This window comes from Balaenoptera ricei, chromosome 14, assembly GCF_028023285.1.
Source record: "Balaenoptera ricei isolate mBalRic1 chromosome 14, mBalRic1.hap2, whole genome shotgun sequence".
NCBI classification, from domain to species: Eukaryota; Metazoa; Chordata; class Mammalia; order Artiodactyla; family Balaenopteridae; genus Balaenoptera; species Balaenoptera ricei.
The window spans coordinates 27,279,024-27,306,116 of NC_082652.1; the positions used below are offsets into that span (position 1 = coordinate 27,279,024).

The window sequence follows — 27,093 nt, forward strand, 5'->3', positions numbered from 1 at the left end:
CGAGCTGGGGAGCGGATTTACTCCAGAACCTCAGGAAAACACCTGTTCACACTGGCGGTGTTCCTGCCAGCATCCAGCAGGGGGCGGGCGACTCAGGGGACCGCGAGGGAGGGACCGAGGGGAGGAAAGAGGAAATGGATTTATAGGGCCCCACCCTCGCCAGAAAGCATTCCTTCACGTCCTCCTTCATGTCCTCATTCTTTTTGCGTTCTTCCGCGCCCGGCGCCGGGGTCGGGAAGGGCGCGGAGTCTCGTCCTCCAGGGAGTCTAGCTTCCGCCCGGGCCCCGCCCTCCGCTCCGCCCCCACCCCCGCTCCGCCCCCACCCCCGCCGAGCCCCCGCCCTCCGCCCCGCCCCCGCCTCCGCCCCGCCCCACCCCTGCCAGGGCCACACCCTCCGCCCCGCCCCGCCTCGCCTCCGCCCGCGTCCGTCCGGCGTCTGCGCAGTGCGGCCACGTGATGCCCTCCGCCCCGCCTCGCGCGCGCCCCGCCCCGCCCCCACGAGTGCGGCCTCAGCGTGCGGCGGCGCCAGGTGAGCGGCAAGTGCGGGCCGACGGGGATCTCGGCGCGGGGCCGGGGCCGGGCTCGGGGCGGGCGCGCGGGTCGCGGGCGCGGAAGGACGCGGGCGGAGGCGCGGGCCGGGCGCGTACGGGGCCGGGGTGGGGGCGGCGGCCTGAGGCGAGCCCGCGGCCTGACGTGGCGGGGGCGGCGGGCGGGACCCCCGGGCGCGGCGGGGTCGGAGCTGAGGGGCCGCGGGGACGCCGGCGTCCGGGACTCGGGCGAGCCTGTCGCCCCCGCGGGTCCGCGCGCGTCCTTCGGGGCAACAGGCGGCCGGTCGGGCGCCGTTCCCCTGGTGCGACCTTGGACCCCGGCATGCCAGCCTCGGCCCCTCAGCCGGCCCAGGCTCGGCCCCCCGCTTGCTGCACGGACAGACCTGGACGGACCCCGACGGCCCCGGCGGCCGCGCTGTCAGTGCGACGCCTCGGCCCGGAGCGCCGGCCGCTGGTCTGCCCACTCCCACCCCGGCCCCGAGCCCAGCGCCTTCCGCCCGGGCACGTCCCTACCCCGCTCCGGCCTCCGCGCCGCGATGGTCCAGAACGCCTCCCATCCTCACCTGATGCGGGCCGTCCCCTGGGAAGTGGAACCCCCTTTCCCTTTGTTGCAGACCTTGCTTCGTGCTGCCAGGGACTGGGCTTCGTGGAGGGCAGACACTGTTTGGGGCCCTGCAGAGGACTGAGGGTGCCTACTCAGTAAATTGTGTTGAGTTGAACATTGTTCAGAGATGCTTCCGACTCTGTCATCCATGAATTCATGAAAATTCATTTTACGTCCTTCAGTTTGTATGTACTTGGGACATAAAGCCTCCTTCCTGCTCCCTCCAAAGCTCTGAGCTGAACAGCACTGAACGCAGGGCCTTGCTTGCCATGACTAAAATTGGGGACATTATGGGGCCGAGGGTAGTTAATATAGGGAAGGGCTTCATCATAGAGGAACCTGGGTAAAATGAATAGGAGGTCGAGGGTGCCAGAGAGTGAGCCCCCAAGAACATTTTTTATTTCAGAAAAACAGGCATGGGAAGGGAATCGCAAAAGATGTGCAGCATTCCACTTAATATTTTATTTTTTGAAATTTTATGAATTACCAAAACGAAGTTACACTGTGAAATGGTGTTTTTCATCTAAGTCAGCAAAGATTTAAAAAAAAAAAAAAAAACGCTATTGGTGTGCTAGACAGTGGTTGCAATCCGGTTCTCATACTTTGCCTGTGGAGAATAAATTGGTACAACCTCTACGGAAGGCAATTTGGCAATATCTATTGAAATGTCAACTACACATTCAAATTAAGATGATCCAGCAGTTCTATATCTAGTAAATGTTCCTCATTTAACTGCTACATATATGGCAGATCTCAGTGACTTTCAGTGCAAAACTGTTGTCAACAGCAAACAATTGAAGGAAACCCAAATGTCTCTCTGAAAAGGATTGGTTAAATAAAATATGGTTATACATACAATGGACTGTGGGTGGGATATGAGGTTATCATGTGTAAAAGCTAATAAAAAGGGGGAAATTTTGTACTACAGCGCTGCCTGCAAATGCATAGGTGCTACCTGGAAGGGTGACGGGAAAGTAGAATAGCTTCCTCTGGGAGAGGATCTGGTTAGGGGGCATAAGTGGGAGGGAAATTTAAGTTTCATAATACAGTATACCTTTCTGTTTTATAGTAGAATCTGTTTTTCATTTTTTCTTTCAAGGGTCCAGTAGGGGATTGAAAAAGAAGCACATTTCGGGAGGGGATAGTGGAGAAACGTGAGGTGGGGAAGGAAGATGTGGCAAGTGGTTCGCTGGCTGGCAGTGCTGTGGCCTGGAGAGTGCACAGCTCGACCCCACAGCTCGGTGTAGGACTGGCTGCCCCCTGACCCGGAGCAGCCAGCTGTCCACAGTCACTTGTGGTTGGCTTGGAGTGCTTGGCCAAAATGTGTTTGCAGTAGCTGGTTTTACTCATGGGGTTTCTGAGGCTCCTGTTCAAATCAGTTTGCATTTTTTTGAACATATTGACTTAATTATTAGAAGTTAAGCTTGAATTTAAAAGACGATGCAGACAATCTTGAATGTACCAAATTTACTTGAAGTTACAGTGCTTGACTCTCAAAATCTCGGTAAAAGAAGGTAGGGCCTGGAACCCTCCCCTGTACCACCACCTAGGCCTGTTGTCTTTTTTATGCATCCATTCCTGTTGCGGGGGACGACCCAGTGTTCTTTCCCAATAGAAGAGAGGAAGAGCCCTTGAGAACCTGGTCTGTGCTGGTGCTTTGTGTTCGTCCTTTAGGAAATTTGAGAATGCCCCGAGGGGCTGGGTGCTTGTAGTCCCCTTTCCTCATCTGAGGGGCTTGATACTCAGGTTCACCACACTGAGTCCACCGTGGGGCTGGGTTTTCTGCCTGGGTCCGTCTGTCTTTAGAACCCTTTTGTTTCATGGCGATGCTGAAGCAGATAAAATGGAAAGGAGAATCTTGGCAATGAAGGGACACAGGTCAGGAGGAAGAAGGCCCCAAGTTTGGACAGCAGTGGGAGGGGAGAGGGAATTAGAGGTTTGAGACCACGGGGAAAGCACAGGTGAGCAGGAGGGTGGTACCCGAGCAGCTGGCCAGCCCTGCACAGCCGGCACTGCCTCCCAGGCTCATTCCTCGCCCCTGTGTCTTGGCAGCTGACAGCCGCGGTGCTGAGGTTGGGAGCGGTGGTCAGGATGGCGGAGGAGCAGGAGTTCGCCCAGCTCTGCAAGTTGCCGGCACAGCCCTCCCACCCGCACTGTGTCAGCAACACCTACCGGAGTGCACAGCACTCTCAGGCGCTGCTCCGGGGGCTGCTGGCTCTGCGGAACAGCGGCATCCTCTTCGACGTGGTCCTGGTGGTGGAGGGGAGGCACATCGAGGCCCATCGCATCCTGCTGGCTGCGTCCTGCGATTACTTCAGGTGAGTCTGTGTAGTAAGGTAGCAGGGATGCTGGCTCCACCAGGTGGACGCCTTGGCACCCCGGGCTTCTCCTGCTTCTGGCTGTGCAGGCAGAGGGGGCTTGGGGTCTGTTTTTCTATCAGCTGCCCCATCTCTGGGGCATGTGCTCCCTTTTTTTTTTTCTTTTAAAGGCGGTATGCTTGGCTTTACTTATAATATTGTATTTACTAGAATGAGTTTTCTACTGTAAGTACAGTATCTTGGTGTGAAACAGATTTTCTTTCTAATTTACCCTGGCTTCCCATCATCTCATTTAAAAAAATTTCAAACCTATGGAAACGTTGAAAAGAATAGTATCACAAACACCTGGACACCAGTTGTTACCATTTTGCCACATTTGCTTTCACTGCCTTTGTAACACACGCCTTTTTTAAAAGACGTTACGATGCTTTATGCCTTAGACTTTTCAGCCCCACCCAGTGTTCTTGTAAAACCGTCAGGAAGCCCATACGGACCCGGGGACCTCTGTGGGGGCCGAGGCGGGTGGTCAGTACCGTATGCATGTCGTCCACACAGCTATATGATGTGGAGTCACTCCGTTCGCACCCTCACCTGGCCATCCACCTCCCACTCTCACCTCCTCGTCGCTTAGGCCTCGGCCTCCCACCCTCCCTGTGGGTTCTGTGGCCCCTGAGTTTCTCCTGACCCCCTACGTGATGCCAGCCCAGCCCTGAGCACATTGGGCAGAGCTGGTGCCACCATCCCACTTGAAACCTGAGACCCTCTATTCTGTCTCCCATTCTGTTTGGTTCTTTTTTTTTTTTTTTTTTTTTTTAAATTTTTACTATTTATTTGGTTGCGCCGGGTCTTAGTTGCGGCAGGTGGGCTCCGTAGTTGCAGCTCACCAGCTCCTTAGTTGCAGCATGTGGGCTCCTTAGTTGCAGCATGCATGTGGGATCTAGTTCCCTGAACAGGGATCGAACCCGGGCCCCCTGCATTGGGAGTGCGGAGTCTTATCCACTGCGCCACCAGGGAACTCCCCTGTTTGGTTCTTTTGTCTTCAAGGCTCATCTTTTAACTTTAGGAACTAATGAGCAAAATATTTCTTTATGGTTAAGTGCTTCCTGTTCTCCAGAAGGAGTTTATGGAGAGGGTGACCCAGTGGTTAGTGGTGCCTTGGAGCAAACATGTCCAGGGACAACAGTGTCCCTTCAGTTCATGGGGATTCAGCTTTTACAAGCTTTGAGAAGACAGGGCAGTGGGCAGGGCAGAGTTTTGTGGGAGGCCTCAGGGCCCAGAAGGTCAAGCACTGGAGTCCTCCTGGCTTAGGGCCTCCTGGACACACCGTCGAAGCCCTTCAGGCGGAGCTCTTCTCCCTATGCAGGCCATCCTGTCACTGTCACAGTCACTGTCCTCTTCCTAAAGGACAGTTACTGGTGCCACCTCTCCCTTCTTGGTGGAAACCTCCTTTGTCTCCCCACATCCTCCAGGAGCGATTCCTGGCCCTTTGGCAGCCGCTTCCAGTGGGCCTGTCCTGGGAGGTGTTCCCCTCTCAGGCCCGGTCACTGTGCAGGATGACACCCCCTCCCACTGGGACCAGGGAGAACCCAGACTCATCTCTGGTATGTGCATTTGAAATGATGATTTCCAAGCTTTAGCGGGTTTATTTCCTTATTATTCATTTCAGTTATTGACTCAGGTTGAAATGATGAAGGGTTTTTCCCAGTGAGGCTGGTGAAGATATCTGATGTGGGCAGGGGTGGAAGGAAGGGCTTTGGAGGGCAGTGGGCCCTGTAGGGGACGCCCTGTGGGGTGTCTGCCAGGTGCTGAGTGGTGTCCAGCCAACACACGGAAAGCTGTAGTTCCTTATGGATCAGAGTGTGTGAAATGCTCAGTGAGACCTGGGCACATGGAGCAGTAGACCCCCGCCTGCTGGGCCTTGTTCGTGGAAGGACAGTTGGTTCCGTGTTAGGAAACCTCTCTTCCAGTGCGAGGCCCTAATCAGCCTGAGGGGACCTGGCGTGTGGCCATCTACAGACAGGTCAGCAGGCATGTGGTCATATCCAGCATCCACTGCCACAGCTGAAACGCTGCTGGAATAGGAAATCGTGGAAAGCACCACTTTATCCCTGCCCTCCCACCTCACCCCCGTGGTAACCATTTATAAACGTTCCTTATCATCCACACTGTTTTCCCTTGCAAATCCTAGTTCATAATACTCAAACCTCAAAGCTCTGATACTCAGAGTTGTTTTGTTTTGTTCTAATGTGTTGCTAAAACTTGTCAAGTGTCCTCTGGAAGTCTCCCGGAGCTGGTTTTTCTGATTGATTGATTGATTGATTGATTGATTGATGCATGCATGCATGCTGTACCGGATCTTAGTTGTGGCATGCGGGATCGTAGTTGCGGCACGTGGGATCTAGTTCCCTAACCAGGGCTCGAACCCGGGCTCCCTGCATTGGGAGCATGGAGTCTCACCCACTGGACCACCAGGGAAGTCCCTCCCGGAGCTCTTTTGTTTGTGGATAGCTGTCCAATCTGTCCAGTCGTTGATCTTTGAGGGGGGAGGCAGAAGTTGGATTCTCCTACATTGCCAGCTTTTTGAAAATCTAAGTTTGGCAGAAATTCATTAAACCACGAAACCCGCCCTGAACTGATATGAGGGTACTTTTATATGTGTCCTACTTAGCATGGGTCTTTGTATATTTTGATTTGGAAATATTGAGGTGTTTGGATTTGATTCAGACCCTATGGGGGGCAGCATGACATCATATGTGGCACAGATAAGGGTTTCTCCAGGTGAAACGTTCTGAATTCTGAAACACGCCTGACCTCGAAGGTTTGGAAGAGGGGTTGGGGCCTGGTACAAGCTGGCACAGGAAATGTTCTCCCCACTTCATATCCTAGGCAGCTCATTGGCACCTTGTGACATCTGGTTATGACATCCTGGCAGTAGAGGTGGCCCGGGTTCTCTTTGTGGTCTGTGCTATCTGTGCCTGCCTGCTGGGGACTTGGTGAACATCCTTTTTCAAAAAAAAAACCCTGTAGAATTTACCATCTTAACCATTTTTAAGTGTACAGATCAGTAGTGTTAATTTTTTTTTTAATAAATTTATTTATTTATTTATTTGTTTTTGGCTGCACTGGGTCGTTGTTGCTGCTCGTGGGCTTTCTCTAGTTGCGGTGAGTGGGGGCTTCTCTTTGTGGCGGTGCGCGGGCTTCTCATTGCAGTGGCTTCTCTTGCTGCACAGCACGGGCTCTAGACGCGCGGGCTTCAGTAGTTGTGGCACGTGGGCTTTAGAGCGCAGGCTCAATAGTTGTGGCACATGGGCTTAGTTGCTCCGTGGCATGTGGGATCTTCCCGGACCAGGGCTCAAACCTGTGTCCCCTGCATTGGCAGGCGGATTCTTAACCACTGTGCCACCAGAGAATTCCCTGGATCACATTCTGTAATTCTGTTTTTCATTTTTTGAGGAACCCCATACTGTTCCACAGCAGCTGCGCTAATTTACATGCCCACCACCGATGCACAGAGGTTCCAGTTTCTTTAAATTGACAAGACAGAGTCTAACAGAAAATGGGCAAAGCATCTGGACTGTTTGGAAAAGAATATAGAAACAGCTGTTAAACCTGTGAAGAGAGCCTCTGTCCCATTGTTTACAAGATTTCTCCCTCGCCTCCTGGCAGTTGGAGCGGCGTCTTCCTCTGGTTCTGAGGGTGTGGGGGGCAGGCTCCCCGCGCACTGGTGGCGCTACCTGACAGGCCATGGGCAGTGCCATCCAAGTGCGTGTGTATGAAACTCTTTGACCCAGCAGTTGCTCTCCTGACATTAATCCTGGCGTTCACATGAGCAACAGTTCGTGGGCGCAAAGCCATCCACTGGGTGAAATAACGGAGATTAGAAGTAACCCAGGTGGACCCCGGCAGGAACGGTTAAATCAGTTGTGATCGCCTTTACAGAGAGGGGCAGTGCTGTGTGTACGGATGATCGGGGCCGTTTCCAAGGTGTCCTGTGAAGTCGAAACCAGGTGGGAATTAAGGCGCGGGCACTGCCTCTGGGGATAGTGCCACCCTGGGAGGGGGGCTGGTGACCAGAGCACCCTTTCGTGTAATTTAGGTCTTGAGAGAGAGAGAGAGAGAGAAGGAGGGAGAGGGAGAGAGTGTGTGCGTGTGTGTGTGTGTGTGTGTGTGTGTGAAATAAAATATAACAATAGCCACTCTGTCATCTCCGTGTTGCTGTCATATTTCAGCCCAGATTCCTCCCCTGACTGCCAGCCTCCTCCCTCCAAACACCTAACTGACAACCCTGCTGGGATGCCCTGGGGCGCCCACAGTGTTGGAGCCATGATGGGACTCCCACTGCCCTCTCTCACTCCGGTCCCACCAAGTCCCTTCCTGCCCAGCCTGGGTTCCTCCTGTGCTCTCCTGGGTTCCCTCCATCGCTTGTTCTCTCCTCTTGGCCCCAGGGTGGTCTCTACTCCAGCTCCCCAGCCGTGTGGCCTCCCCAGTCCTGCAGGAGCCTCCCTGCCTCTGCTCCAGCCTCTCCACTCTGGCCAAGGAGCCCAGGATCTGAAGTTCCTCGGCTCAGGCCTGTGTACGACTCGCCGGTAGCACCTCATTTGCCTTGGTTTTGGTCCAGATCCTGCCCTGCCCCGGGGGTAGCAGGACCTGGCCCAGGCTCACCTCCTGCCTCTTCCTCCTTGCCCTGCCTGCCTGCCTGCCTGCCTGCCTGCCTGCCTGCAAGCTCTTCCTGGCCCTGGGCCCTGGGTGCCTGCCACCTCCACTTCCTCATCGTGGGCCCTTCTGCCATCGCTCTCCACCCACTCTTCTCCTGCGCTGGGCACTCCTCGGTTAGATGTCCTGTTGTGGTCCTTGACAGTGATTCCACCACTGGAAGTGCCCTGTGTCTTCGTGTCTGTCCTCTGGCATTAACTCCATGCACGTAGGGATCCTGCCGCTTCACTTCACTATTGTCGCATTGGCTCTGTGCACGGTTCCTGGCGTTTAGTGGCTGCTGGGTACGGAGCTGCTGAGCGGAGGACTTTCACTATTTGTTTCCCATTCATTTATCCTTTCACCGCGTGCCCTGGGCTGCGGCTGTGGCCCAGGAATTGCACAGGTGGACGCAGCAGAAAGCGTGCTGGACGTGGTCCTGCCTGCAGAGGCTCACGTGCGGCTCTTGGGGCACATTAGATGGAGATTTCCAGAACAGCTGCCAAGCTTGGTCAGGAGCTGTGGGCGCTTCCGGGTGCCCCTCCTCTGTGGCCTGGGCTGGCTTCCTAATGGGTGTAACCCTGCCATCTCCTTTCTTCCCTTTGCAGGGGCATGTTTGCTGGGGGGCTGAAGGAGATGGAGCAGGAAGAAGTCCTGATCCACGGCGTGTCCTACAACGCCATGTGCCAAATCCTGCATTTCATTTACACGTCCGAGCTGGAACTCAGCCTGAGCAACGTCCAGGAGACACTGGTTGCCGCCTGCCAGCTTCAGGTGAGGCTCCTGGTCTGAGGCAGGCAGAGCCAGGCCCAGACGGGTCCCGGGTGCCTGCTGGACAGTGGTGTGAGGGTGGGCGGTGAGCCCTTTGCTCTCGAGAGTGTCGGCAGGCTCCTCGTTTGGCTCAGAAGACAGCTTTTCCCTTGTGTCCTGAAACCGGAACGAAGTCTTATGCCGAGTTCCTTATCCTGACCTTTTATTAGGTCAGAGCACGTCTGGGGCAGTAGGAAAAGCTGCCTGTTTGGGGGTGTCTGGAGGCTCCCCGCATGGCGGGGCCCTAGTAGCCCCGTGCCTTTACCCTCAGTGGCGGCGGGTGGGCAGGTGGAGCTGAGCCAGGGCGGCCTTCACTCAGGAGAAGTTCCCTCTTTTACTCAGAGAGCTTCTCTGTCCCCATGTCTTGTCCCCTCATTGCTGCTCTGGGGACCACACTTACCTTCAGTAGCCAGCTGCCCCCAGAACCTCTCTCTGCCCCAGCACACCCGCACACTGCCTTGCTCCCTGCACCGTGTATCCCACGGCCACTCTGCCAGCGCCCGGCTCTCCTCTGTGTCCACCTTCGTCCTCTGGGTCCATGTCTGGACGAGTCGTCCTTGTGAATGTGACCATGTTCTCTGTTTCCCTGCCCTCACCTCTGTCCCGGCCTTCTTCTCTCCGTTTCTTCCTCCCAGCTGGGCTCTGCCTTCTGCATCCGTCGCGCACACCAACACCAAACCACCTCCCCAAACCCACCCCTCTCCCTCTGCCACTCACTGGCTCAGAGACCTGCTGCCTCCCCTCAGACCTCAAGGCAGAGCCATGGCTGGTGCTTGGGGCAGCCCGGCTTGGTTTTGTTTTATTTTTAACATACTGGGCTTCTATGCAATGTTGTTTGTTTGTTGTTTTTTATAAATTTATTTATTTTTGGCTGCATTAGGTCTTCCTTGCTGAGCGTGGGCTTTCTCTAGTTGTGGCGAGCAGAGGCTACTCTTTGTTGCGGTCTGCAGGCTTCTCACTGCGGTGGCGTCCCTTGTTGCGGAGCACAGGCTCTAGGCACGCGAGCTTCAGTAGTTGTGGCACGTGGGCTCAATAGTTGTGGTTCCCGGGCTCTAGAGCGCAGGCTCAGTAGTTGTGGCGCATGGACTTAGTTGCTCCGCGGCATCCAGGGCTTGAAGCCATGTCCCCTGCATTGGCAGTCGGATTCTTAACCATAGTGCCACCAGGGAAGCCCCACAATGTTGTTTTTAAAGCAAGTTTTACTTGGCGTAACAGTTCCAAGTCCACAGGCCCACCGGGTCATGTTTGTTCATGTAGCCAGTGGCTGTTGGTGGCCTGTCCCCCATGTGCTGTGCCCTTCATGGTATCCCCAGGGATGTGGATCTGAGTGTCGGTGAGACCGTACCCACTGGGTCACCCCGAGCAAATGAGTTCCCTTCTCTGGGCCTCTCATGGGCCTCCTGCACAGGGCAGGCCAGGCGATTCCTTGGTGAGATTCCCTGCCAGAGGTCCCTGCTCTGAGACAAGGATGAGGGACCTTGACCTTGCCAGGGAGGGCAAGACAGTCCCTGGTTCTCAGGAGCTGTTCCTCAGGCCCACTCAGGGCTGTCAGCCCTCACCTTCCACCCAGAGCCTGGTGCTCAGCTCCTGGCCTGTGAGAGGTCAGAGGTAATATTTTAGGCAGAAGAGGCCAAGCAGAAGCACCTGCTCGGGAGGAAATGGATGGTCGAGTGAAGACCCTCAGGACCTAAGGAAGCAGCACGATGGAGACGTTCCTGGTGGGGGAGACACACGCCTGGCACTTTGCAGGTTTCCATTCAGCCTTCAGCATGTCACCTGGCAAGCACCAAATGTCTAGAACCAGAAAGAATAAAAAGACTTTAAACATTTATTATAAGCTTCAAATTCCAGCAGAATTAGTCTACATGTAATGAATTTGTTGATGGTGCTGGATAAGAGAGGGATTCCCATTTTGAGAAATTCTAAAATCCAGTTTTCCTGCAGAACTTAGCAGCCCCTGAGCAGCCTTCCCGGGCCCTTGCCTTGCCTCCTGGGTTCTTTGGTTACCTAATCGCAGGGTGTCCTCACCCCGCGGCATGGTGGCTGTCCTGCTGCTTCCACTTCTCTGGAGATCCCGTGCTTTTGATTCAAAAGGCAGCTGACGTGTGTCGGGGTCCGCCCTGTGTCAGGTGGTTCCTCGCCACGTCATCCCTGTTTTACAGACGAGGAGGCTGAGGCTCAGAGACCACCTCCAAGCCCAGACTTAAGCCCCGAAGTGCTGTGAGCCTCGGGTGTGTCCAGTGTGGCGGGGAGTGGGGCCGGCAGAGCCTGTGAGCCCCACCCGCGCCTCCGCGCTGGGTCCTGCACCCAGACGCTTTGCCTGGGCTTGAATGGGTGTGTTTTGTTCACAGATCCCCGAGATCATCCACTTTTGCTGTGACTTCCTCACGCCCTGGGTGGATGAGGACAACATCCTTGACGTCTACCGGCTGGCCGAGCTCTTTGACCTGAGCCGCCTGACCGAGCAGCTGGACGCCTACATCCTCAAGAACTTCGTGGCCTTCTCGCGGACTGACAAGTACCGCCAGCTGCCCCTGGAGAAGGTCTATGCCCTCCTGAGCAGCAACCGCCTGGAGGTGTCCTGCGAGACGGAGGTGTATGAGGGCGCCCTGCTCTACCACTACCCTCCGGAGCAGGTGCAGGCTGACCGGCTCCCGCTGCATGAGCCGCCCAAGCTCCTGGAGACCGTGCGCTTCCCCCTCATGGAAGCCGAGGTCCTGCAGCGGCTGCACGACAAGCTGGACCCCAGCCCCCTGAGGGATACGGTGGCTGAAGCCCTCATGTACCACCGGAACGAGAGCCTGCAGCCCAGCCTGCAGGGCCCACAGACCGAGCTGCGCTCGGACTTCCAGTGCGTCGTGGGCTTCGGGGGCATCCACTCCACGCCGTCCACTGTCCTCAGCGACCAGGCCAAGTACCTGAACCCGCTGCTGGGGGAGTGGAAGCACTTCACCGCCTCCCTGGCGCCCCGCATGTCCAACCAGGGCATCGCTGTGCTCAACAACTTCGTGTACCTGATTGGAGGGGACAACAATGTCCAGGGCTTCCGCGCCGAGTCCCGCTGCTGGAGGTAGGGGCCCTCGGCCGGGCGGCTGCCCAGAGGGTGGCTTCTGCGAGGCACGTGCCACTGGCCAACGCAGTTAGCCTCTTGAACAGGTCTGCGCCCGTTCTGTGGGCGCAGGTTGATGGGGAGAACATGGACGGCGGTGAGATGAGGAAGGGGGCCCGTGATGCCTCCTCCCGCTCTTGTCCCCCCTCCTCAGAAACCCCCTCATCCCTCAGCACACCCCACCGTCTTGTGGGTGAGGGGCTGGGAGAGGGTGTTGCAGCAGGAAGGAGGGGACCAGGCCTGGGAGCATGGCCACCTTGCCTCTCTCTGCTCTCACACCCCTGGTCCCAGCTTCCCCTTGCCTATCCGCTTAGCTCTGCTCTTGTAACCGCACAGGCTCCTGGTGGAGGGTGGCTTCCTGTCGCCCTGCTCCCCTGAGTGCACAGTCCTCAGCCTGGGGGGCAGGGAAGGCCCACAGGCAGTGCTGAACCTCAGACCAAATCCCCCCCACCCCCCACCCCCCAGGCCCTGTCATCAGCCGTGTGCTGGGTGTGAGGCCCCAGGGGAGGCCGTGGTTTCTGTCAGTCTGCGAGGCTGGGATCCCACAAATCCATTTCATTGGTCAGAGCAAGGGAAGTGGGGCAAATCCCCACGACCTCCACTTCCAGGAGGTTTCCAGGGCCCCCTCCCCTGTCCTTTGGTTTGATCTTAGGGTGCCTATGGGAAGTTTCTGCCTCCCACAAGCTGAAAGATGGCACTGCAGAGAGAGGGGTTGCCAGCTGTTTCTGGCAGCGGTGAGCTGAAGCCAACTGCGTTCCTGTTCCTGCTCTGTCTTGGGGGTGGGGTCAGGCCTCGCTGTGCCCCTTGGATGGGAGCCTGGGGACCCCAAGCCAGGAGGAGACCCCCGTCTGTCGGCCTGCTCTGCTCTCCCCACCCCAGGAAGTGATCACTTTTGTCAAACTGGTGAGACCCAGAGCTTGGCAGCTCTTTGTGGTCAAACGGGAGGGGGCCCAGTTCAGAAGGGAGGAAACCATGCCTTCATCGTCTTCCTGACCTGACGCGTCCTTGGGGGGCGGGGGGGTGGTGGCGGTCCCAGGTTCAGGCCTCCCTCCTGCCAGGCCTCGAAGGGCTGCCACTTCCAGCTGGAGGGCCAAGGCCAGATCTTCAAAGCAGACTCTCCAGAGTCTGTCCTGTCATGAGCTGCTGACGTCTGTCTCTCAAACCCGGTCTGTTTCCCTTTTGTGAACGTGTGCTGTGAGACCCACCAGAACTCTGGAAGGTGCTGGTGTCAGCCTCCGTGATTGACAACCACAGCCTCAGACTCCAGTCGGAGGTTGGGTCACTGTGGCAGGCGGGGTCAGGGACACCTGCCGGGCAGGCTGCGGTGCGGAGCGGCTGGTGAGCTCTGGGGAGACCCCGGGCTCTCATCTCTACAGAGTGAAAGTTTCATTCATCTCCTGCTGGACTCTTCACACTGCCAGGTGGATCTTAATTTGAGTTAAGAGTCTGGTTCTCTGCCCTTTCCTCTCAGTTCACCGCCCTTAGAATCTACAGGCTGTCAGAATATAAGAAAACAAGATTTTGCAGTAAATTAGCATTTGCGTTTTGAGGAGTTAGGGACTTAACAGGTTGTAGCATGTGAAAAGGTAGTTCTGTCAGAGCACGTTGCCTCCGAGCTATGACACTTCTCTTTTCTTTCCTTGATTGCATCTGTGTCGCCCACGTGGCTAGGGCACCTTCCCACAGCTGCAGCTCTGCACCCCTACCCGGTGGTGGCCAGTCCATGTTGCCAGATGCCCTGACCCTACATAGAGTGATAACCTGTTTTTGTCCTTAGGCATTTTCATGACTATTAATATTTTAGAGTATGTTTCAAAAAAATGTTTCTAACTGTAATGGACTTCATCAATAATCATGGGAAGGCTTAAGTCATGGAAACAGCGAGAGCAATCACTAAGTTTAATAAGGCCTCAGAACATTCTCATGCCAACCCTAGGTTTCGCCTCTGAGTTTGCAGTAGGATGGTCCAGAGTCAGCATTAAAGTGACTGAAGGATTTGAATCCTTATATGCAATAGTTTAGTTTATTTCTATTAGGAAAAAAATATTACTTGAGGACTTATTCTGACAAAGTGGAAAATTAAACCAATAAAGAGGAAAATGTGGGATATAGAACACGATGGAGAGATAAGAAATCAGCAAAACTGTGGTTATGTCTGAATTATTGATGTGTGGTGTCTGTATGTATGTGTTTGTGTATGTGTGTGTGTTTCCTTAACTGACACCGCAAATCCAGATGAACCCAGCCCAGGGAGCTGTGAGGGCAGGAGGCCAGAGGAAGCATCTGGAGAGACTCGTCTCCCTGGTGAAAATGGGGCAGAAGAGACGCATGTGAAATGTGAACAAGCCTTGTGCACAGGAAGGCTGTGGGAGGTGCCTTCCTGCCCTGGGTTGCCTGTCCCAGCTGGACCTCCACCTGGCAGGGCCCGTTCACTCGTTCTCAGGCGCCCTCCCGGCCCTGCTCTCTCCTTCTGTCACTTCTCCTCCCCGGCACCTGTCCTTACGTGGAGACTTGGCTACTCTGCTCCCTTTGGCGTGTTTCCCAACCTACAGTGGAAAGGGGGGCCCTGGGTGCCAGCGCCAAGAGCCATGGCTGGTCCACGTTGGGGGCAGTGATGTTTGTTGAGTGACTAATTCCACTGCTGGTGACCTCGCCCCTCCTTCCCTTCTCTGAGCGGACAGTGCGTGATCTGCCCTGAGCCAGGTGCGCCACCAGGTCTGGGAACACAGACATGGACCACGGTCCTTTAAGGAACCCTTGTCACGTGACTTGACCCTCATGATCCCTCATGGTAGCTTTTCTAGGCAGGCAGCATAACCCCGTTGGGTGTGGAGCTGAGTGAACGTCAGGACAGTAAAACTGATGGCCAGATGTGCCCAGACCTGGGTCTGTGTGGCCCAGGTGCCTGTCCTCTCTCTCCCTTCGGCCTGTTTCCTGTATTCTCGGCTGGCAGGGAGGGGCTGCGGCAGGAAGAAGCGGCTGTCGAGTGCACTTAACTTGTTTTGAGGGTGAAAGCTGAAATGGGGGCATCTGGCACAGGCCAAAGAAAACTGTCTGCTTCGGAGCTGGTCTTACGGTGGAGAAATAAACACTTATCAGAGAGAGGCTGTAAGTGTGCAGGGGCCATCGAGTGAGGGGGCTCCAGAGGCCGGCGCTCAGCTGCCGGTGCCAGAGTTGGGGGCGGGGTTGGCGGGGAGCCAGGGGAAGGGTGGACGCGGTCGGGGAGGAGTGGGCTTGGGGCCTCGGATTCATGGGCCCTGGCCCTCGAGGCTCTGTGGTCACCTGTGTCTGCTCAAACAGCACACTGGCCTCATGCCCAGCAGGGTGCCAGGCCTGGGGCCTGGAGAGATGGGGCAGGGGTCCAGCCTGGGGCAGGGGCTGGGTCTGGGCTTTGAAGGGCCTCAACTGCTGGGCTCAGGCATGTGAGGATTCGGGTGTGAGCAGGGGCTTGGCTGGTGAGCGAGGGGTGGGATGTAGGGAGCCCGGGGGTCCACGTGGGAACGGTGAGCAGCCAGCTGGAGGTGGCAACGGGTATTAGCAGTGTGAGAAGAGAACATGGGGTGGCCGTGGGCCGTCCTGGAGTGGCCGAGAAGACCGGGCTGAAAAGTGAAGCCCTCTGGAGGCAGGAGAGGGCAGGGCTGGGGGGAGGAGCAGCTCCATGCTGGGGGCATAGAGGAAGCTGTCGCATGGGGCTTAGACTCTTACGAAGGTTGATGGGGTGAGGTGAAGGCAGGGCTGTGACGGGGACAGCTGCGTCCCCTTGAAAGGGGCGTGGTGGTGGTCCTACATCAGGAGAGCGAGCTTTGGTGATAGTGCTGGGCTCAGCAGAGGTGGGCTTCTCTCCCCTCCCCTCCTCGCGAGCCTCTGTCCTGGAATCCCACTGGGGAGGGCGGGAACTGCACACAGGAGATGCGAAGGCAGTGGGGGGTGGGGGTCAGGCGGGCTGTGATGGGAGCCAGGCGACCAGCCTGAGGGAGTGCTGGCTGGAGGCCTGGAGGCTGTTGTGCCCAGTCGTCCAGTCGAGAGGCCATAATTGGGGGCGTTCCTGATTGAGAGCGGGGCCGTGGGGATTTTGAGGTGAGACAGGTGAGATCGAGGTGGCTGTAGGAACAGCCATTGGGCAGCTTGGGGTGGACAGTAGAGGGTCTAGAAACCACCGTGAGGTCACAGGTGGAGGGCCTGGCGCTGTGGGCTGAAACCCAGAAGGCTCCGGGCCCCACCCTCCAGGCTGGGGGAGGGGCTGCTCAGTGACATGCTGTCATCTGTCCCCACAAGGTACGACCCGAGGCACAACCGATGGTTCCAGATCCAGTCGCTACAGCAGGAGCACGCCGACCTGTGCGTGTGCGTTGTGGGCAAGTACATCTACGCGGTGGCCGGTCGCGACTACCACAATGACCTGACCACTGTGGAGCGCTACGACCCTGCCACCAACTCCTGGGCCTATGTGGCCCCGCTCAAGAGGGAGGTAAGGAAACCCCTCCCAGGGGGCCCTTCTTCGGCCGCGTTGCTTCCTGGGCTGTGCGGAGGGAGTGGGAGGCACGGCCAGGGAAACCAGCCAATGATCAGAGCCCTCTTCCCTCCTTGGACTGTGCCCTAAGATTGGGGTGGGGGACTCCTGAGATTGAGCCAGCCGCCTCGGGAGAGACCCCCTTCCCCAGAATTCCACCCCCGTCTGGGTCTTGCTACCTTGGCCCCGGGCAGCTGCTTTAATCCTGCAGTCAAATGTGGACAGAAGCCTTCCCCTTCTCTTCCTCAGCACAGCTGAGATGAGCTGGAACAAGTCCAGAGATGTTGTCAAACCTGAGGGATGCGAGAGGCAGGGCCCAGCGGCCTCAGACCTCCCCCACAGCACCCCCTCCAACCAAGGACAGGGCCTTCAAGAAGCCAGAAACACTTTAGAAGTTATATTTTACATGTTTTTTTTTTTTTTAAATCATGTGTTTCCTACACAATACTTTGGTTTGTTCTAGCTTGAAGATGTGAAAAATACGTCCATTGTGCAAAAGTGATGCTTTAAGGGGTGTACCTCTCTCACCTTATGGGCTTGCAGTGCTGCGACCCTGGCCCCCAAACCAGACATGAGACCCCAGGGCAAGAGGGGGCCTTGCTGGTCCCTGGTGCACCCCGGGTCCCAGTGCCCGTGAGCACCGCTGGGCACCCTGGCTCCCCCAGCGGAGAGGATGGCTCTCCTCCGTGCTCCGCTGCACTGGCCTCGAGGCCTTGGCAGGAGCTACTGCCTCCCTGACCCTCTTTCCTCCCCTCCCCTCCCCTCCTTACCTTTCACCCTTTCCCGAGCCCCAGGTCCTTAGACTCCAATTTCGGGAGCCCAGGGGTCTCCCTGACGGGCCCAGCTCCTCTCCACAGTCTGCGAGGCTCCAAGGAAGGCCAGGGGCTCCCACCACAGTTCCTCTCAGGCAGGGGAAGCCAGCCTGCCCCCTGCTCCTTGGCTTCTTTGGGGAGGAAGCCCCTCTGGAGGGCACTCCCTGCTTGTTTTGAAGAAGAGGGCAAGTTTTTCTTGGGAAAGACCAGGGGTCCTTGAGACCTAGTGGGCGGGGGTGGACCCTGAGCTCTGTCCTGGAGGGGAGTGGGGGAGGGGCTCCATGGGCTCTTTGTCTGGACGGCGGGGAGGCTGCACTTCTCAGCGTAGCCACAGAGGGGCAGCCTCAGCCTTCAGTCAGCTTCTCCCTGGTGTCCAGGTTCCTAACTTCCTTCATCCATTCGTTCCTTCAGCAGCTATTTATTAAGCACCTTCTGGATACCAAGTCCTGGGGATCCAGTGGTGATAAAAAGTGACCAAGGTCCTCCCATGGTGTTTGCAACTTAGTGGGAGAGACCACTCTCAACCACTGTACAGATGAGTAAAGGACCTTGAGGGCCGAGCAGAGCGGTGCTTAAGGAGGGGCTCCGGCAGGATGGACCTCGTTGGACTGTTTGGGGGGGGTCCGTCTGAGGAGTTGTCAGTGAGACCAGGTCCACGGAAGACAGGCAGCCATTGGGAGAGGCAGGAAGGACCTTCCAGGCCGGGAGGAAGAGGGGAAGCATGGGGAGTGCATGTGAAGAGAGGATGTTAGGGGAGCAGGGCCAGGGCACTTGGGTGGTCTGGACAGAGGCGAGGGTGGTGTGGGCTGTGGTTGGAGGTAAACTGACCAGACTTGCTGATGGGTTAGGAATGAGAGGCCATGGAGACTCCCAGGCCACCCATGTGAGCAGCTGGGTGGTGGCTAGGCCGCTCCCCCGGAGCACAGGTGGGCTCGGGAGTGAACAGGAGAGGAGGGGCTTCATGTGGAAAGTGACAAACATGAGATGCTGGGGACATCCGGTTGGAAGCCAGGCTCAGGGAGGTCAGCCTAGAGATGGAGATGGGCAGTGCTGGCCATGGGCGGGGTGATCGGCTCAGGAGCAGGGGCGGTGCCAGGCCAGAGGAGGAGCAGAGAGGCAGGGGGCCCACGGGTCTGGAGATGTGGGTGTGCAGCCACTGCAGAGGCCTTCAGGGTGTCTGCAGGGCCTTTGGCGGGGCGGGCCCAGCCTTTGGCAGGGCAGGCCCACCCTCCCTCCCTCCCTCCCACCTGTCTCTCAGGGTCCCACCCACGTGGCATCCTTAGGAACTGGTCACTGATGTGCCCCCAGTGGACTGAGAGCTCCCTGCCCCAGCAGCGGGCAGAGTCTTCCAGTCAGAGGTTCTCTTCTGCATGGCCCAGACCTGAGCATGGCCGTCCCATGCTTTTGGAGGAGAGGAAGGAGGTCTCGGCAGAAGCCCTTCTCTGCTCACTTAAAAACCTTCCCAGAGAACTTGCACTTTCAGAAAGGTAGAGTAGATGTGTCCTTCCTGGTTCCTTCTGCTCAGTACAACACAGAACTCTGTACGTTATGTGTAAAACAAACTCAGAAGACTCAAAAAGGTTGAAAGAAGATGGCAGACCAGCTAGGGATCTGGGGACCTGAGGATACCTTGATCTGAATGAAAATGAAAAGACAACATGTCAGGATTTCCCTGGTGGTCTAGTGGTTAAAAATCCACCTTCCAATGCAGGGGACTCGGGTTTGATCCCTGGTCGGGGAACTAAGATCCCATATGCCGCGGGGCAACTAATCCCATGCACCACAACTAGAGAGAAGCCTGGGCGCCACAACGAAAGATCCCACGTGCCACAATGAAGATCTTGCATGCCACAACTGAGACCCAATGCAGGGCTTCCCTGGTGGCGCAGTGGTTAAGAATCTGCCTGCCAATGCAGGGACATGGGTTCGAGCCCTAGTCCGGGAAGATCTCACATGCCGCGGAGCAACTAAGCCCATGCGCCACAACTACTGAAGCCCATGCTCCGCAACAAGAGAAGCCACCACAGTGAGAAGCCCACACACCACAACAAAGAGTAGTCCCCGCTCACCGCAACTAGAAAAAGCCCGTGCTCAGCAACAAAGACCCTGCGCAGACAAAAAAAAACAAAGACCCAATGCAGCCAAATAAATAAATTAAAAAAAAAAAAAAAAGACAACATGTCAAATTTTGTGGCACCCCAGCTAAAGCTGTGCTGAGAGGGAAATTTGTAGCACTAAAAGCTTACATTAGGGAAGGAAAAAAAAAATCAGTAATCTAAGCTCCTCCCTCAAGAATCTAGAAAAAGAAAAATAAGAGCAGAATGAAACCCAAAGCAAGCAGAAGAAAAGAAATAATAAATACCAGAGCAGAAATCAATGAAGTTAAAAGCAGAAAAACAGAAAGTCAGTGAAACAACTGGGTCTTCCACAAGATCAATAAAATTGACAAACTTCCAGGAAGCCCGACAAAGAAGAAAGAGAAGACAATTTAAAATATCAAGAATGAAATGGGAGCATTACTGCAAATCCTGCTGACGTCATAAGGATAATAAGGGGACACTGTGAACAACTCTACATGTGTAAATTCAACAACTTAGATGAAATGGACCAGTTCCTCAAAAAACACAACCTACTACGACTCACACAAAACTAAGTAGAATTTGAATAGGACTATACTTGTTAAGGAAATGATTTGCAGGCCTAGATAGTTTAACTGGAGAATTTTACCAAACAGTTAAAGAAAAGTTAATACCAATTCTGCATGATTTTTTTCCCAGAAAATAGAAGAGGAGGAATACTTCCCAGTTCATCTTCTGAAGTTAAAATTACCCTGATACCAAAACCAGATAAAGACAGTCCCCCCGCAAAAGAACAAGTCTGTCATAGATGCACATATGTATGAATATTCTTAACTATTAGCAAATAGAAGCTCCTCTCCCCGCAAAAGAAATTCATGACCAAAGGCTGGTTCCATATTTGAAATTCAGTCAGTGTAATTCACCATATTAAAAACCACATGATCATATCAGAGCAGGAATAGGATCTTATAATATTTTGCATCCATTCATGATCAAACTCTCACAAAGTAACAATAGAAAAAAATAACAGAAGAATTACCTCGACATGATGAAGAGCATGTACAAAACTCCCACCACTATGTTATACTTACTGGTGAGGACTGAATGGAATGCTTTCTCCTAAAGTAAGGAACAGGGCAGAGTTGTCTGATCTCACCAGTCTTATCACAGTCCTGGAGGGTGTAGCCAGTGAAATAAGGCAAGAAAAGAAAATAAAGGCACGCAGGTTGAAAGGAAGAAATAAAACTGACTCTAAAGATGACAAAATTGTCAAAAAATCTAAATGTACACCCCCAAATTCTTGCATTAATAAGTGAGTTTAGCAAGATTGCAGGATATGATATAAACATATAAAAACCAACTGTATTTTTGTATACTAGTAATGACCATGTTGACACTGAAATTAAAAATACAACACCATTTACAATTGCTCAGAAATGAAATGCTTAGGTATAAATCCAACAAAACATTTTTAGGATTTATATGCTGAAAAGTATAGGTGCTGATGAAAGAAATGAAGATGTAAGTAAATGGAGAAACATATCATGTTTATGGATTCCAAGACTCAAAGATGTCGGTTCTTCTCAAATTGATACATGGTATACAGCACAGTTCCTATGAAAATCCCAGCAAGAGTTTTTGTAGATGTAGATGAGATTCTGAAATTTATATGGAAAGGCAAAGGATCTAGAATACTTCAAGTAACTTTCAAGAAGAATAAAGTGGGAAGACTCCATCTACCTGGTTTTAAGACTTACTATGTATATACTGGATACAGTAATTATGACTGTGGTGTTGGAAGAGGGATAGACCCGGAGATCAGTGGCACAGAATGAGAACTCAGAAATAGGCCCACAGAAACATGCCCAGCTGAGTTTTGACAAAGATGCTAAAGCAGGTGAATGGAGGAAGGATTACCTTTCCACAAGTGGTACTGGAGCAACATCTATAGGCAAGAAAATGGACATCGACCCAAGTCTCACACCTTACACAAAAATTGACTCAGAATGGTGCACGGACTTAACATAAAATACAAAACTCCACAGCATTTAGAGAAAGTAGAAGAAAGTATTCGGGGTCTGGGGCTAGGCAGTGAGTACTTAGACTTGACCCCCAGAGCATGACCCATAAAGAGAAAAACTGATAAATTGGGCTTCATCAAAATTGCAGACCTTTGCTCTGCAAAAGTCCCTGTTAGGAGGATGAGAGGAAGCTGCAGCGTGAGAGAAAATGTTTGCAAACCAGTACCTGGCAGAGGACTAGGATCTAACATGTGTAGGGAATCCTCAAAACTCGGGAAACACACAGGGATCCGCTGGAAAGAAGGCAGAAGACGGGAGGAGACGCTTCAATGGGGAGGATGTAGACGTGCAGTTAGGGGATGCAGACTGGACGCCACAGCGGGGAGACCGCCTGTTGAGCGGCTGAAACGGCAAATGTGACAGTACTAGGTGCAGTTAACTTCCAACTGCCGTGTGACCCAGTGGTCACCATCCTGGACATTTACCCCAGAGAAACAAAAACTTCCCTGAACACAGATACTTACAGCAGATTTATTGGTAACAGCCAGAAACGAGACCAGCCAGATGTCCTTCCACAGGCGAGAGGCTCACCAAACAGGCAGGTACACGGTGCAGAGCATTACTTGGAGTCGGAGAGGAACTCTGGGTCTGCACATCGACGTGGGCGGCCTGTCACGGAGGTGACATATCACATGATCCCATTCAAGCCACACTCTGGAAACGACAACGTGGGGAACAGGTGGTGGTTGCCAGGGACTGGGGGGTGGGGAGTGGATGTGACTGTAAAGAGGGAGACAGAAATGTCCTGTGTCTTGGTGGAGCTGACGTCAGCACCCAGGCTGTGATGTTGTGCTGAGGCCCACAGGCTCTTCCCCCGGGGAGTCAGGGTGAAGGATGCGGGGTGGTTGTATTTCTTACAATTACATGTGGATCTACACTTACCTCAAGATGAAAACTTTAGTTAAAAAAAAACACCTCCCCAGATGCCCACCATTGGTGGGAGAAGACCTAGCCCCGTGGTGTGTTTCCTGCCCACTGCTCTGTCTCCTGCCCTTTGCCCCATCCACCTCTCCAGCCCCTTGCTGTGCTACCCACAGCCTGGGTGTCAGTGACCGGCCCTGTAACACAGGCCCTGGGGCTTCCCGGCCCTGCAGGACATCTCTGCTGGCAGAGCACACGGGCACAGCAGGAGGCCCTTGTGGGCTGTGAGAGGGGGGCCTGGAGGCAGTGGGGCTGGCTGGGCAGAGAGGGTGTGCCTCCTGGGTGCAGCGGAAAGCAGGGGTGAGGTTGAGGACCAAAATCCAAAGTAGGGGGTGAGTTTTCTCCCATAATTAAAGACTGCTGTTTGTTTGATTTTGCATCTCACTTTTGTGCTCACCAGGTCACATCATTTGTTATTTGCAAACAAGCAGATTTTTTTTTAAAATTTATTTTTATTTATTTATTTTTGGCTGCTTTGGGTCTTCGTTCCTGTGTGCAGCCTTTCTCTAGTTGAGGCGAGCTGGGGCTAGTCTTCGTTGCAGTGCGTGGGCTTCTCATTGCGGTGGCTCCTCTTGTTGCGGAGTGCAGGCTCTAGGCGCGCAGGCTTCAGTTGTTGTGGCGTGTGGGCTCAGTAGTTGTGGCTCGCGGGCTCTAGAGCACAGGCTCAGTAGTTCTGGTGCACAGGCTTAGTTGCTCTGCGGCATGTGGGATCTTCCCGGACCAGGGCTCGAACCCGTGTCCCCTGCATTGGCAGGTGGATTCTTAACCACTGCGCCCCCAGGGAAGCCCCAAACAAGCAGATGTTGAAAGTGGAGGCAGGGGTGGGGGAAAGGTGGAGGCGACCAAGGGCCTCACTGAAGACAAGGCTTTGATTTCCTTTGGGTCCCCATGCAGCTGTCACCTTTAGGGGCAGGGGAAGGACAGAGATTCTGTTCTTCCTCTTGTAGAAGCCCAGCGTCACCTCTGGGCCCTGAATCATCTTCCACTGGGAAGAGATCAGGTGGGGGACAAGGACGGTGTGCCCAGTGAAGATCCAGTCAGACCATGAGGAGGAAGTCGGCAGGGCTGCACACGCGCGCACACACGTGCACGCACACGCACACCCCCGGTTCTCCCGGCCCACAGGTGTATGCCCACGCGGGTGCCACACTGGATGGGAAGATGTACATCACGTGCGGCCGCCGAGGGGAGGATTACCTGAAGGAGACCCACTGCTACGACCCGGGCAGCGACACCTGGCACACGCTGGCTGACGGGATGGTGCGGCGGGCCTGGCACGGCATGGCCACCCTCCTGGACAAGCTGTACGTGGTCGGGGGCAGCAACAACGACGCGGGCTACAGGAGGGACGTGCACCAGGTGAGCGGCGGGGTGCCCGCCTTCCACTTGTCACCGATAAAAATTGCCGTGTGGGGGGTTTTCCCTTGTAACAGACTATTTTTTAGAGCAGTTTTAGGCTCACAGCCAAGTTGAGCAGGAAGATTTCCCGTGTGCCCCCGGCCCCCACACACCAGGGCCTTCCCAGGCTCAGCATCCACCAGAGGGTGTCATTGTTATAACCGATGACCCTACACTGGCCCGGGGTCACTCCTGGTGATGCACATTCTGTGGGTTTAGACAGATGGCATGTATCCACCGTTAGAGTATCACACGGAAGAGTTTCACTTGTCTTTATTATTATTAAAAACTTGAATTACATAAAGTTAATGTAACCACATTGCAGAGCTTTGAAAAAATGGAGAAGGGTGAAGAAAAACTCCCATAACCTGGCCCTGTGCCACTAGCTTCAGCCCTCCTACCTGTGCGTGGTTTCCACTTAATTGTACTCAAAGAGCATCATCCCATTTGGCTTCTGGCTCAAGTTTGTTGTGGGTGTGTCTTCTAGTTTGATGACCACCCCACCCCCACCCCACCCAGTGGCTGTGCAGAATTCCATCAAACTGGTGACGTATGGGTTGGTCAAGTTGTGGCTATTCCAGGTAACATTTCAAGTAATATTTGCTTTATAGAGCTTTTGGGTGTTTTGGGGTATTTCCTGAGGTGAGAGCAGTGGTTCTCTAAGTGTGGTCCCCGGGCCAGCAGCACCCACATCACATGAGAACTCATAAGAAATGCAGATTCTCTGGCCCCTCCCAGACCCACCGAGTTGGAAGTTCCTGGGTGGGATCCTCCAGTGTTGAGAACCATTGGGCTCTAGCGTTTTCGTTTTCTATTGCAGCCGGGACAAATCACCACAAATTTAGCCACTTAAATCAACACAAGTGTGTTTACACGTCTGTGGCTCTCACCAGACGACGATCCAGGGGTCCTTCCTTTGTGGGGCCTGGGGAGGATCCACATCCTGCTCACCTAGGGTGTCGGTGGAGTTCAGTTCCCTGTGGTTGTAGGACTCAGGTCCCGATTCCTTGGCTGCTGTGGGCTGAAGCCCTTCTTGGCTTCTAAAAGACTCCACGTCCCCCGGGTCAGGCCCTTTCCTCTTCTAAGCCAGCAGTGGCAGCTTCCCCTCCCTTTTCAGCCCCCATCAGACCTTCCCTTCTGTTTCCAAGGGCTTGTGTGACTAGGTGGGTCCCCCCGAAACTCCAGGATAACCTCCCATCTCCATGTCCCCACCCTAATGAGTCTGTAGGGTCCTTCTTGCCATGTAAAGTAATACAAGTCCCAGAGATCTGGGCACAGGCTCCTTTGAAGGCCATTCCTCCTCCCGCGGCTGGAGAACCGGAAGGGATCATCATTGAGTCAGAGGGTAGCATCCGAGTGGCTCTTGATAATTTTGCACATTGCTGTGCTGGCTGGTCAGACAGGCGCACAGCAGGGCAGCTTCACCATGCCTCCACCAGCCCCGGGCTTGTGCCTTTTCTTCCCCAGTGGCTGCTGGTTAACAGCTGACAATTTGTCTCTGACGTTTTATTTTGCATTTCTTGGATTACTGGTAGGCTGAACATTTTCCCATGTATTTATTTACTGTTTGGAGTAATTTTGAAGAGAAGAGATTTTTTGTTTTTTGTTTTTTTTGGCTGCACTGCATGGCTTGGAGGATCTTAGTTCCCCGACCAGGGATCAAACCCAGGCCCCAGCAGTGAAAGCACCGAGTCCTAACCACTGGACTGCCAGGGATCCCCCAAGAGAATGTTGATGGTCATCATGAGTTAGCAAGCACCTATTTCCTTATTTTATCTGCACCTCCCCCATTGCTGGGGGCGCATGGGGTCTGAGTCTTCAGCTTCAGTGGTGGAGGGGAGTGAGCTGGCACCCCCAGGCCAACTGGGAGACACCCACACGCCTGGGGCCACAGGCTGGCTGAGGGGCCAGGATAGGGGACAGAGCGTCAGCCTGGCCCGAGCCCTTCCTCCGGGGGGTGCGTTTGCCCACATCCCCGCTGCATCCCTCAGCCTCGTGTGAGCCTGGGGCCTTGCCTTGCAGGTGGCCTGCTATAGCTGCAAGTCCGGGCAGTGGTCATCCGTCTGCCCGCTCCCAGCAGGGCACGGTGAGCCCGGCATCGCCGTGCTAGACAACAGGATCTACGTGCTGGGTGGCCGCTCGCACAACCGGGGCAGCCGCACTGGCTATGTGCACATCTATGACGTGGAGAAGGACTGCTGGGAGGAGGGCCCGCAGCTGGACAACTCCATCTCGGGCCTGGCGGCCTGCGTGCTCACCCTGCCGCGGTCCCTGCTCCTTGAGCCGCCCCGCGGGACGCCTGACCGCAGCCAGGCCGACCAGGACTTCGCCTCTGAGGTGATGAGTGTGTCTGACTGGGAGGAGTTCGACAACTCCAGTGAGGACTAGGGTCCCAGGCCAGGTGGGGGGTGCGGGGGAGTGGTAGCTCCCAGCTCCCCTCACAGCACTTTGCCCTGGAGCACTTGACCCCAGGCTGGCAGCGGCCTTCCCTCCCGCCGCCTCCCATCGGCAGGTATTTTTGGGGCCCTGCAGACCTGTGGCTGTGGATCACCCCACAGTGGGAAACCTTCGGGAAGGGCTCGGTCCCCTGAAGTTCACCGGGCTCTCTCCTCAGCGGGGACGGGCTGTGCCGCCACCAGCTGTCCTGGCCTCCCTGCTCCCTGGTTCTGGTCCCTACTGGGCCTAGAGGGTGCCATTCTCCCAAGGGACCTGGGGACTGGCCCCTGGTGAGGGAGCCAGGGCACATCTTGTCCCTCTCGTCGGCAGGGAGGGGGCGGGCTGAGCCCATTGTCTGCCCAGCAGCTCCCGGGGCCAGAGCGGGAGAGAGATCCATCAGGTTGCCTGAGGCTGATTCTGTAAAATGATGCCCTGTAGCTGGGCTTTTCGGACCCCATGTTGTTGATAAATGAAATAAATCATCTTACACGAGGTGTGTATTGCTTTCCTTTGGCCACGGCCTCACTTCCTTTCACAGCCTGTCCAAGGCTGCAGCCCTGGAAGCTTGGTTTCTGGGGGGCAGAGCTGTTGGGGGCAGTGGGAGGCCGAGAGCCCACCCCTAGGCTAGAAGGGTGTCACCAGGACGCCTGCCGCAGTCTGGTGACAGGTGGTTGCCCGCCCACTTGAGCATTTTCCCTGGTGAGGACCTCTTCTCTGAACTTTAGTCCAGTCCCAGGTGGCCATCTCAGCCCCAAGTAAAGCCTAGCACCTGGGGA

The 27,093-nt window shown here is 55.0% G+C and overlaps 1 protein-coding gene across 6 annotated transcripts; it reads left to right on the forward strand.

Moving 5' to 3' along the window:
* Window positions 1-458: 458 nt before the first annotated feature.
* On the forward strand, window positions 459-26,810 carry KLHL22 (kelch like family member 22). 6 transcript variants are annotated; one of them, XM_059893837.1, is made up of 8 exons: window positions 3,409-3,470; window positions 6,924-7,477; window positions 7,916-8,056; window positions 8,771-8,936; window positions 11,324-12,042; window positions 16,357-16,549; window positions 23,609-23,842; window positions 25,904-26,810. In XM_059893837.1, the coding sequence occupies exons 2-8, from the start codon at window positions 7,434-7,436 to the stop codon at window positions 26,267-26,269; spliced, it is 1,863 nt and encodes a 620-aa protein (XP_059749820.1). In that variant the 5' UTR covers window positions 3,409-3,470; window positions 6,924-7,433; the 3' UTR covers window positions 26,270-26,810. The 6 variants fall into 6 exon arrangements, with proteins under 6 accessions (XP_059749819.1, XP_059749823.1, XP_059749820.1 ...); XM_059893835.1 differs by lacking the exon at window positions 3,409-3,470 and adding an exon at window positions 4,933-5,071 and having other exon boundaries at window positions 7,410-7,477; XM_059893836.1 differs by lacking the exons at window positions 6,924-7,477; window positions 7,916-8,056 and adding an exon at window positions 459-529 and having other exon boundaries at window positions 3,205-3,470.
* Window positions 26,811-27,093: the final 283 nt, after the last annotated feature.